At 35.6% G+C, this 12543-nt stretch overlaps 2 protein-coding genes across 13 annotated transcripts in view; one reads left to right on the forward strand and one right to left on the reverse strand.

The window, feature by feature from the left end:
* Nucleotides 1-12543, forward strand: part of CSRNP3 (cysteine and serine rich nuclear protein 3) — a 103885-nt gene that overhangs the window by 79409 nt on the left and 11933 nt on the right. For 8 of the 9 annotated variants that reach the window (XM_068685634.1, XM_068685632.1, XM_068685631.1 and 5 more), the window contains 2 exons: nt 4883-5142; nt 11784-12080. In XM_068685634.1, the coding sequence (XP_068541735.1) occupies nt 4883-5142; nt 11784-12080 (557 nt within the window). Of the gene's footprint in view, nt 1-605; nt 738-4882; nt 5143-11783; nt 12081-12543 lie in introns of all 9 variants that reach the window. The other variant, XM_068685639.1, reaches the window with a different exon arrangement.
* The window catches only part of GALNT3 (polypeptide N-acetylgalactosaminyltransferase 3), a 57674-nt gene that overhangs the window by 8262 nt on the left and 36869 nt on the right, over nt 1-12543 (reverse strand). For 3 of the 4 annotated variants that reach the window (XR_011097579.1, XR_011097578.1, XR_011097580.1), the window contains exon 17: nt 8299-8412. The gene's annotated coding sequence lies outside the window, so the exon portion shown is untranslated. Of the gene's footprint in view, nt 1-8102; nt 8413-12543 lie in introns of those variants that run through there. The other variant, XR_011097581.1, reaches the window with a different exon arrangement.

A 12543-nucleotide genomic window follows, 5' to 3' on the forward strand; every position in this document is an offset into this window, starting at 1 on the left:
TCTGTGGACTGCAGCTCATTGCAAGCAGGTTATTAACTTGGGCTCTGTTCTGCTAAACCCCAAAACTGAACCACCTAAATGTCAAATCCCCAAAATCAAAATTTGAGCTGTTAACATTTCAGATGACAAATTCTGGGCAGGGCTTTTTGAAGATATTTATGTCTGAAGACCTTGTTCAGATTTTACTTTTAAAGTGACTTTTTCTGAGGGACAGATCTGTAGCAGTAATTATGCTAACAGTATCATCCTCCCCTCTAATAACAGACAGATTTTGTGCGTTATGGTACTTACGTATCTGCCAAATATATTACATTCCATATAATCCTAGAACATGGAACTACAAATTATATTCATTGTTTAACTTTGTGAAAATGGAGTATTTTTTTTCCTTTCCTGGAGGATACCAGGAAAGGTATTTATACATGTCTGACTTATGTATCAGACCTGTAATATGTAAATATATTAAAAGATTGCATGATCCATTGGGTAGTTTCAGATGGTGGTGAATATTCCTATTCCCACTGGTATCCTTGCACATTATAAACTGCTAGACCCAAGACGGTGGCATTAATTTTCAAAAACCACCTTCTGGTTCCTGTTGACAGTGTGTGTCCAGCAGATGCTAAACGACCACATCTCTGCATAACAGAAGCTGGCTGGAGTTAATACTGCCCCTTTTGCACAGAATGGATGATAGTGGCATCCCTGGGTATCACTGTTGCACAGCCAGATGTCCTGTAAGTACTTCTGAGACTGTCCAAGCAGGGAAGCCTGTTGATTACAGTCTCTTTGGATAAATTGTTAGGTTACAAGCTTTTCCTGCCTTTGAAAATTTTCCTGCCTTCTTTCACCTTTGAAACTGACTCCACAGATGCCTAGCAAATGTTCCTGATTTCTGATGTATCAGAAAATAAATATTCTGCATGTCCTTGTGCTCTGTCTTGAGTTAAGCAGTGTCCTTAGCACTGCTGATTCAAACTTACTATTTAAGGTGTGGTGCATGCAAAGTAACATGTGGCTCTGAATCCTGGTAAGATGATATAAAAATCTGAGTTTTGGCTGCCTTGAAACAAAAGGACTGAATGAGTTATAGAGCACTCCATCCCAGATGCTGGAAAATATTTAACACTTCCTTTCAATATCAAATAATAACCTTTGAGAAATCACATTATGGCAGTGCTCTATTCAGAAACTTAAGGAAGTACAGGAGAACAAGAACATAATGCCTTTGCAGCACTGACTGTGCTTCTTTGTGTGTCCTTTGTTACTGAGGTGGTCACAATTCTCCAGTGCCTTCACTGACAGAAGGCTGATTGTATCTTCAGAAAAAAAAAAGGGGGGGGGGTGGGGACGGCACCTGAACATCTCTAATTAATGTTTCTGGGTAACCAAATCAAATCTTGTTATCTCTTGCAGTTCCTGCCTGCTCTGTTCTTGTAAACAACATTCTCATAAATATGAATTTACTCTGACTAGTTCCTAGCAGTAACACAGAAGAGGTAACTGTAGAGTTATTCATAGAGCCTTAGCTCTTCCTTTAATATGCTCTTGGTTGAGACAAAAGCAAACCCAAAAGATACGATGTGTTTCAGAAAAAAATAACTGCATATAGTCCGAGGTCTCTGTTTACGTGCTTGCTTGCTTACACAGATTAGCATATAATTTGTCTGGCTAGGATCTATGATGTTAATAAATAAAAGCATGATTTTTAATGACTTACAACAAATGCATGCCAGCTCTCACTGTCTTTAGTACAGTTGTATAGTGCTGGATTTATAGTGCTGGTTGTGTTGCAGTGACAGTACCCTAGTATCTCTTTGAAGTTCAGCTTAGCTCCATTTTAACACAGTTTTTGCCAGTGACATATAAAACAAACAAACAAAACATTTGACGGTGTGGCGCTGATAACTTAATTGCTGAAAGTGAGAAGAACTATAAAAAAAAGTTGAGGAAATGCATTAATGGGTTCTTTTAGACGGCTCATGGCAACTACAGTCTACTGAGAGAGACAGATGACCAAACATTTAGGCATAAACATATGGTAATGTATTAAATTGTTCTAAATTTTGACAACACACACATGCACGTATGGGCATCCCTGCTCCTCCCTCTAAATGCACATAATTGAAAAGCCTATTCATGTCATCTAATTTTTGTCATAGATTACATAATTTTTTCCAACTGGAATTTGTTTGTTAGATTGGTCTGCCTAGCTTCATTTAACTGTTAGTGTGTAAAGGGTGAATAAAAATTCAGGTTGATTTCTTTATGTATAAAAAGTACTGTAATTTAGTACTTCCATAGAACTGACAGACTTAAGGGGAAAAAAAAAAAAGGAAACACAAAAAAAGGAAACACTTTTATCACTTTTATTCCAACATTTCGTATTTCTGCCAGTAAGCAACCATGTCAAGAATTCCGTAGCTAAGGTCTAAAATTAATTGCTATAAATTTAAACCTCATGTAGTAGATACTGAAGTTTAAAGTTGAAAATTCAAACCATTCACCAGCTTGTGCGATCTATAGGAACCTTCTATTTCTGCATGAAGCAGACAAATATATGTAAAATTAACCTTTTATATTTTCTTTCCTTTAATATTTTACCATAGTTTTATCTCTTATTCCATTTGTGGCTGAATCTTTTACTTAATAAAAATACTGGTGTTTGCCCTTCAGCGTCTTTCACTATTTCTTCCCAAATACAGGCAAGATCCAGTTGAAATCCAAATAATATCAATACTGTTATATCGGCTAATTATATAAGATATAGGATATATAGGATATTATATAGGATAAATTCCAGAATGATTTAGAAGCCTTCTTCACTAGGAGCAGGATTTTTTAATGTGCAAGAGCATATAGGCAATGAACTTTAATACAGAGAACATTTCCTTTCATTCTGAATTGAAAGAGTCACGATATCAAAATACCCATATTCCAAACTCGATTCATTTTTTTTAAACAGTTTTGTTTTGAAACTGTGACATGTATGAAGAAACAGTACATTACAACAGTATTTCATAGTATGCAAAATTGGCATAAACCTATCAAATATTCTCTTCTAATAAAATAACACTTGGCACCCAGTAGAACCTTTCTATAACTAGTTTTGATAGGCTCTGTTGAGAGATTTGCTTAAAAGTGGTTGTAAGTTTAAACATGCCTAATGTAACAATTTGTTTTAATTCCTTTGTGTACATCCTACACCCTTTTTGGAACACCCGTCACTGAGAACAGGTAAGTGAATGGTAGGACTTGTGCTTATTTATCTATTTTATACTTCTACTCTAACACATCTGGAGCTTTTCTGAAAAAGTACATGTTACTTACTATATTTTCAGCTGCTTGACAATATTTAGGAAAAAATTTATTATTTCAGTGTTTCATGGAACCTAACATATTTTTATGATTATGTTAGTAGGGTATACCAGCTGTAGTTTGGCTACAAGAATATATTTTCCAATATGTTTTTCTCTCATAGTTAGATCATTCTATTTTTTTTTTAAACTTAATTAACATGAAAGTTTGAGTTTTTTAGATTTCTGATGATTAGCATTTTGCTACATTAGGGAATGAACTCTATTTTAACTGTGACAATAAACCAAACCTGCTACGAAACCAAGGCTGAAGGCCAAGTACTTCTAGTCTCTAGAGATGGTGCAATTTTAGATTAGCAGAGTACATCACAATGCTCTTACGGCTTTTATGGAATGGTTTCAAATCTTTCAAAAGTGGTTTCAGGCACCTGTTAAATCACTTTACTGCCTGAGTTCTGGCAGTTTGGTCTCTCAGTCATATCTGCCCAGTTGTTGCAAAGCAGTAATGTATTAACTACTTCCTTGACAACCTGCTGTCATTTTGCAATAAATCAAATAAATCAGGCTGCTGTTTCATCTTAAAAATCAAGGAGTGTCTCTCCAATGTTTGTATCTTGTATTTTGCACTAAAGGCTTAACCCTGTTACCAGAGAGAGACAATAGATAAGTATCACTGAAAGGAATTATGAATGTCTGTAGGAAAAGAACAGTATTTGACAGTTAAAATTTGGCATATATTTTTAAATAAATCCCTTTCATATGGAACTGCATATTTTTATAAGAAAAAACAAGTAAGAGTGTGAAGGGAATCAGAAAAAAATTAGAAAAAAAATAGATTATTTTTTGGGGGGTTAAAATTCTACATATCAGGAATATATATATACAGACATATTCAGTGGATGTCAGCAGAAAAGGATGAAGGTGAAGGAAAAAAGGATCTGATCGTAAATCAGCATTATTCCTATATTATTCTGTGATAATAAGAGTTTCAGAAACACAAAACATACTACCTTTATAGTTACCCTAACGCACTGATGTCACATATTTTAGAATATAAAATATAGGAATCTTTTCTGTTAATGTGACCCAATACTTTAAAGATCAAGTGTTAGACCTCTACTAGAGCCTTGCTGACATAGTAATTGTCATGTTTATAGATCTGCAGGAGGCACTGGTCTGCTGTTCTGACTGCTCTCATATGTAGCGTCATTTTGTTCACTGGGTTTTAAAGAGGTACAAGTAGACTGATCAGTCACTTTGAGGTGACACTATAAAAGAAACTCTTCTTGCTGGGATTTGTTTCCTTTCTTATTAAAATGGATAAACATTTAAAAAATGCAGAGGAAAAACAGCTGTCCTGGACAAGGAGTTATATTGTTCATTTTAATGGTTTGTAATGGCTTCTGGGTTTATCTATATGGTTATTTTTTCTAATCTTATTCCCTTATTTAGGCTGCACTTCTCTAAACTTTAGCACGTACATATGTATCATTAAGGTAAATGGAACTACCTGACTATGTAGTCATCTGTTTTATCATTAATGTTGTAATTCGCATCTGTTCCAGCTTCATCAATCCTTAAAAGAGAGAAGAGGAAGAGAACAAAAAATGTCCATTTTAACTGTGTTACTGTGTATTACTTCACGAGAAGGCAAGGCTTCACCAGTGTTCCTAGCCAAGGAGGAAGCACACTGGGAATGTCCACTCGCCACAACAGTGTGCGCCAGTACACGCTTGGAGAGTTTGCAATGGAACAGGAGAGGCTTCACCGGGAGATGCTAAGAGAGCATCTAAGGGAGGAAAAACTCAATTCTCTAAAATTAAAGGTAAAAATTATTTGATTTTGATCCCTGCCCTTATGTATTTCCATGAACAGTATCAGAGTGATATGAGCATGATGTAAATGCTTTAATCAAAACCCCTTCCTTCCTTTCCAGTCTGATTTCAATGGAAACAATGGCATTTTTTCTTTTTTTATTTTACTGAAGGTATATTTTTGTTAGATATTATGAAGTGCTGATATGGTTCTAAAGTACTAATGTGTACTATCACAGAATCACAGAATCACAGAATTTTCTAGGTTGGAAGAGACCTCAAGATCATCGAGTCCAACCTCTGACCTAAAACTAACAGTCCCCACTAAACCATATCCCTAAGCTCTACATCTAAACGTCTTTTGAAGACTTCCAGGGATGGTGACTCCACCACCTCCCTGGGCAGCCCGTTCCAATGCCTCACAACCCTTTCAGTAAAGAAATTCTTCCTAACATCTAACCTAAAACTCCCCTGGCGTAACTTTAGCCCATTCCCCCTCGTCCTGTCACCAGGCACATGGGAGAACAGGCCAACCCCCACCTCGCTACAGCCTCCTTTAATGTACTTATACAGAGCAATAAGGTCACCCCTGAGCCTCCTCTTCTCTAGGCTGAACAAGCCCAGCTCCTTCAGCCGCTCCTCGTAGGACTTGCTCTCCAGGCCCCTCACCAGCTTCGTCGCCCTTCTTTGGACCCGCTCAAGCACCTCGATGTCCTTCTTGTAGCGAGGGGCCCAAAACTGAACACAGTACTCGAGGTGCGGCCTCACCAGAGCCGAGTACAGGGGGACGATCACCTCCCTAGCCCTGCTGGTCACAGTGTTTCTGATACAAGCCAGGATGCCGTTGGCCTTCTTGGCCACCAGAGCACACTGCTGGCTCATATTCAGCCGACTGTCCACCATCACTCCCAGGTCCTTCTCTGCCTGGCAGCTCTCCAACCATTCCTCTCCCAGCCTGTAGTTCTGCTTGGGGTTATTGCGCCCCAGGTGCAGGACCCGGCACTTTTTTTTTTTTTTTTTTTTTTTTTTTTTTTTTGCACTCAAAGGAATTAGGAGATCTCCAGGAATAATTTGTATATGAAAATAAGAGCATCAGTAATTTAGAAGATGGCTATTTTCTCTTTCATATCATGTCCCATTCCAGTGAAAATAATGGTGCACTTTGAAAGCACCATATTTAGGGTGAAGGAAATACCATATCCTTTCGTGTGTATTGGTAAATTAACAGAAATAGTTAGGAAATAATTTTGATTATTAACTTAAATAAAAACTATAAAAAATATTGACAATCACAAGTGATATTATTCCTGGCATAGAAAGTGTTTGTGTTGTTCGGTACTTAAGCAGTAGGACAAAAATGCAATGCATGTATTTGCTAGGACTGGAATGTGCTTTGACTGAATAGAGGCAAAAAAATGTTTTAATACTTGGACTGGATAGGGTATGTTATAAAGATAGCTGCTTAGACTTCACAAGTTTTTAAACCTGCTTGCTGGATAATGTCATGATTTAACGCCACTTTGGTATAAATGCCAGTAAAACTACGTTAAGCTAATGGAATGTCATATTGTAACTTTATTGTGGAGGATATGCACTATCAATATTTAATTAATTAATATGCAGATTAGGCAATTTAAGGATAAAGAGCATATGACTTGTCTGACTTCTTCAAGGTGATGTCAGCACTGTCATTCATCTTGCTTCTGTCATGCAAAATGGCAAGTGTGAGAATCTTTGCCTAGTTTTCTAAATAGTTTTGACTCCAGCAATAAAGATAGCTCACATTTTGTTGTCGTTGTGGCTGCATTTTTCTGTACACAGATTAGTTATTCACATTAAACTTGTGCTTATATTTTCAGAGGCATAAACATGAAAAAATAAACAGCTTAAATATTAGCAATTTTGTTTTGTATACTATAAAAGTTTTATGAAAAGTTTGAAGTCAAAAAATATCTGAATGAGTGAAAAGTACTACTAAACTCCTTGATGAGATTTGTCTGATATTATAATCCATTTTTTAACTTTAAAACCAGATGATGGTCTGATCAACAGGAATTAATTATTTCACAGAATCACAGAATAAGTACTTATTACTTTATTACTAAAGTACTTAAAGTGCTTTACTAGGGTATGGTTGTGTACTCCCTGTTTTCTCACAGAGAGGATGACAAAGGCAGATAAACAGCAGAACTTAGCCTCAGCCAGGGTATCTAGCAGAGTCTGGAAGTGCCAGGAAGTGAGCAAGTCCTCTGAGCCCTTGCACAGTGCCCCGTTAGAGAAAGCAGGGGTAACATGCTAAGTACTGAAAACAAGACACCTTATTTTCTTGGAGAACTTGACCAAATTTGGTAACAACAATACAGAATAAGTTTTTTTTTTTTTAATGTACCAATTTATACAAATATTTATACAAATATTTATTCATGCATCTTTAATACTTTACCAAAAGTTGTCTGTGTTAAAGAATCATCAGACAAATTAACCCACTATATCAGTTTAGCTAGTCAGAGCAAATCTTAGCTATAGTTTTAAAGCTATCTTTTTTTAATTTAGCGGAGCAGAGGAAACAAGTTGTGTAGGAGAACAAAAAGAATAGGAGAAGAGAGAAGGGGATTGCATTCTTGGAAGTGTCTCTTCCGCCTCTCTAAAAGCGGTGGCAAAAGCTCCATTTTTGTTGTTTAGTGAATGAAAAAACTTCCTATATGATGGCTTGTGTTTTGGACTAGTTTTCAGAATAATTCTGTAATTAAAAGTGAACAATATCTACAATTGTAGCTGAACTGCTGTGCTCCACAGCTTCTCCTTCTCCTTTTCCTTGTCTGATACCATTATCTCTATTTAAGGTATTTCAGGCTACATATGCATAAAACAAACTGGCACCTTCCCAGTTTAAGAAATCTCACAGTATTTTTCCCCTAGAATGAACTTTGTTCATAGGTTTTGTCTGAATACCTGAATAAGTTGTAATTACTTTTTTTTCGTTTTTTTTATTTTTTATTTTTTTATTTTAACTGTGAAACATTCTGAGATAGTTCATAAAATTTGAACTGTCATAATGAAGACAAATATAAAAACTACTCAGGACAAAGGTAAATTAAAGATGGATATTTGGACAGGCTGGAAACAAAAGGATAGAGCTTGTGATTTATCATAGAGATAGATTATACCTCTAAACATCTCGCATCACAGGATCTTCAGAGCATCAAGTGTGAATTGAGCTGTAACTGTGTAGATCCCTTGGCTGACTTCCAGGAAGAGATGTTTTGCTATTCACATGATTTCTAAATAAACACAAAAAGGAAAGGCTGTAGATTCTAAGGTGATGTCAGTGATATAATGAAAACCTACTAATCAGTATATGAATGTAAATTACTGTCCATCTGCACAGAAAAATTAGGAAAATTAGAAACCGGAGCACAGCAAAGTTTGTTCAAAAAAGGCTTTCTGTTTGAAAACAAATAAGCAAACAGTAACATTTTCAGTGTTTTTTTTTTTTTTTTAGCCTGTTTGTTTTCAATTTCAGTTTCCCCATTTAATTTTTTTCTGTAGGATTAAAATATGAAACCCGTAGGTAGAATGCATTCTCTCTTGTAGAATTTGATGAAAAGAAAAGAAGTACAGGAATATATTGGAATAGAGTCTTAATAATATTAGGTATTGTTTATGTTTTTACTTGCTAAAAGTAAAGAGCCAAATAAGAAATTTCTGTTAATTAAAAGCAGATAAAGACTTTAAAATCATCTTCAAGTCACTTTAGCCATTTAGCACTAACACTTCAGTGTAAACATTGCTGACAGTGGCATAAACACTGTTAGCAGCAGAGTGTGAAAATTCTAATGGCAGTCTGTGCATAAAAGCCATCTTGTCAAGATGAAAGGTACAAGGTAGGCTTTACTTAAATACGTTGTCATTTGAGGAAACATTATGAGTAAACACAACAGGTTAGCTGCAGTAGTCCTTATTGCTAACTCATAATGTCTCTTCAGATTAAGATATTTTAAAACAGTTAGCACGAGCCTGGTGCTGTTAAGGTTCCTGAGTCTATGGACCAACAGACAAATCAGTGCAGATTGTTCTTATTCTGAAAACAAGACAAATGCAAATGTAAAATGATGTGGGTTTGTCTCTGAACAGAATTACTCTAGAGCCTTTTAATCTTTAATTTTTATTTTTTTTTAAAGTTGTGTAGAAAGCGAAAATCTATGAAAAATAGATCTATGCGGAAATCTATGAAATATCTATGCCATTTCACCATTTTCTATAGGCTAGGTAAACTTATGAAACCTAAATGTGGTTATGGTGGTGCATGTGGAAGCATATATGCTTAACAATTTCTAAGAAAAGAAACTTGTAGTACACTGTAAGTAACTGCTTTAGACATACGAGAATTAACTGAATTTATTCAAGTTGATCATGGTACTGTCAGTAATTGGTAAATTAGTTTTAATCTCCAGGCAGACTATTCAGATTTCAGCTTTGTAGTCCTGTCTAGGAACATGCAGAAGTCTTTAACTTACTCAGATCATGTAGTTGGACAGTAAAAATGGAAGCCAGTAGTAGTAACAAAATGATAATGAATAGATAGTTCACTTTTTTTATGGTGAACTGCAGGAGAAACTAAAAATACATTTTCTGTGTTGGCTTCCTTTGTCTTGGCTTCTTACCATAAGAAATAGCTTCCAGCTAGAGCAAGCAAAGGCATCTAACCTATTTTTTTTCACATTTTACAGAGTTGAGGTGCTTTTCACCCAGAAACTTCATGTATTCATTGGCTGGTACCTTATCCCATTGTTATGGCATTAACCTTTAGCTTTATGCGAGAAATTTTACCCATCTACATATCTAGTTTAATTCAGATAAGTAATATTATGACAAGAGAAAATAATGTTGTCCTTTAGTTTTGAATTGAAAAATATATTTGATGGTTCTTGATAATTTTCACTCTGTAGTTTCCCAATTACTTGTTTAAGAGATGGTCAAAGCTTTCCATTTAATTAATTCATTTGTTCTTTGCATGACGAAATTGAGAAAAAAAATCAGAGGAGACAAGAATAGCATCCAGCAACTGAGTCAAAAGGAGCTAAGGTGCTTTGAAATTACAGACTGCTGTCTTATCTCACTCGATGCCCACACATTTGACTTTACAGTCTGCGGAATGCCTAAAGCATTCAGCACCTGGCTGGCTTTCATTCCTAAATGCTCTACTGCTATGTAGTGAAACAATTCAGATTTGCAGGAGGAGGGGGAGAAGTATGTGACAGGCTTGGCATGGTTCTGTAGGTTCCTTTTGTAAACTGAGCAGTTAACAGCATTTGCCTCATAGGGTAAGACACCAGAAAGTTGATTTGTATTAAAAAATCATTGAATGAAATAATAATAATAAAAAAAATTACCAAAGCAGGGATTAGAATTCTTCCCCAGTTTCAAATTTAAATTATGATAGACAATTAACCAGCTTAAGGACTGGTTTGAACCACGTATATTTAAAACCGGAGAAGTCAGAATTCTTAAGTAGGCCATTTTCCTATTAAACGAAGAAAGAAAGAAAGAAAGAAACAAAACAACAACAACAAAAAGCAACATAAATACATTGTACTTACTTGTACCTAGGTAAGAAATAAATAAATAAATAAATAAAACATCAAGGCTGCCATTCTAGATTTGAACATTCAGGCTGAATTGTATGTAATGAGGGTTATTCCCACCCACTGGCTTTAGACAGCTAATTCAAGATGCTCTGAGGATATACCTGTGTTTCACTATGACTTTATAGTGAAAGTTACACAGAAAAAGGAAAACTTCCAATGTTGTCTTTTCTACCTTGTTGAACTAATACATTGAATTTATTACGTAAATAAACTCTCCATTGCCCCAGGGCCACAGAGAATTGATTAGGGTGCTGTTACCCCTTTTTTCTTGGCCACAGTAATACAAAGTAAGTAAGTGTGAAGTAATTTAGGTAGAAAAGGGCAAAATTAAGTGACGTCCAGGCTTAAAATTAATTATCAGCTCAAGCAAATACAGGTAATGTGCTCAAGTTCAGTGGAAAGACTATAGTTTGACCTTAGCTGTACATACAGTAAACAACGTGTCATGCTACATGAGGAACAGGATAGAATACATGAAATGCACTGTTTTAGAGATGTGACATGGCCTAACCTGAAATAGCATTAGTAGTATAACTGCTATCTCAAAATGGCTATTGAAGAATTTCAAAAAGCCCAGAGACAGGAACTAAAACTAATTAAGGGCTTCAAGAATTATCCTATGAAGCGATATGGAAAAGACTAGAATTTTAGAAAGGCACAAGATGTGGCAAACTACAATATATAATAAAGGATATAAAAAGCAGACATGAAATTGGAAGTTTAGAAAAGAAATTAGCTTTAGGGCAAACATGAACTAAAAATGAATTAACTTGTGAATTACAGTGTGAAAGAACTGCCTTTTCACCCCATCTGTAATTGTATTATGGAATTTTTACTGGCATTCATGGAGATCAGAACAAAGGGTGAAATGCAATAGGCTTTGGTTTTTTTTTTTTTTTTTAACAGATGTCTTTCCACATTCATAGTTCATTACATATATTTACATATATAACAACTATATACAAGGGTAGCTTAAGCACTTTGTTATTTGTTCTGTGTAACAGATGACAAAGAATGGTACAGTGGAATCTGAAGAGGCGAATACCCTGACACTGGATGACATTTCTGATGATGATATTGATCTAGACAACACTGAAGTAGATGAGTACTTCTTTCTACAACCCCTGCCGACAAAAAAGCGAAGGGCACTGCTACGAGCTTCTGGAGTGAAGAAGATTGATGTGGAAGAAAAACATGAGCTGCGGGCCATCCGGCTGTCCAGAGAGGATTGTGGCTGTGACTGCCGTGTGTTTTGTGATCCAGAAACTTGCACTTGCAGTCTTGCAGGCATAAAATGTCAGGTAAATGTCTATATTATTGTCAATATTTAAATAGCAAGGGGAGGAGGGAGAAGTGCTTGTACTTTTTGTTCTTGTTAATGTGGTAAGTACTGGGAGCTTATTAAGTAAGTGAATTGTTAAACAATAACACTTGTGGATCTCAAACTAGTTTAAGTCTCAGATTTAAGAGTTTATAGTGTGCAACACAAAATATCTCCTTAAACACATTTATTTTATGATCCTTTAGGTACATACATTGTTTAATATTTTTTGTTCATACACAAATATTCTGCTCATGTTCCCCTTTGCCCTTTATCTAAACATGCAAATGGAAACAACAGAAGGATCAGTAGCCCACAGATTCCACAAGGGTAGGTAGCTTTTGTTTGAGAGACAATTCACATGCTGTCCAAATGTGAATTATAGTCCAAACTAAATAAGAAGCAATATATGACACTGTGGTACTGTTCTTTATTTAGCATGC

The sequence above is a fragment of the Anas acuta genome, chromosome 6 (assembly GCF_963932015.1).
Source record: "Anas acuta chromosome 6, bAnaAcu1.1, whole genome shotgun sequence".
Taxonomy (NCBI): Eukaryota; Metazoa; Chordata; class Aves; order Anseriformes; family Anatidae; genus Anas; species Anas acuta.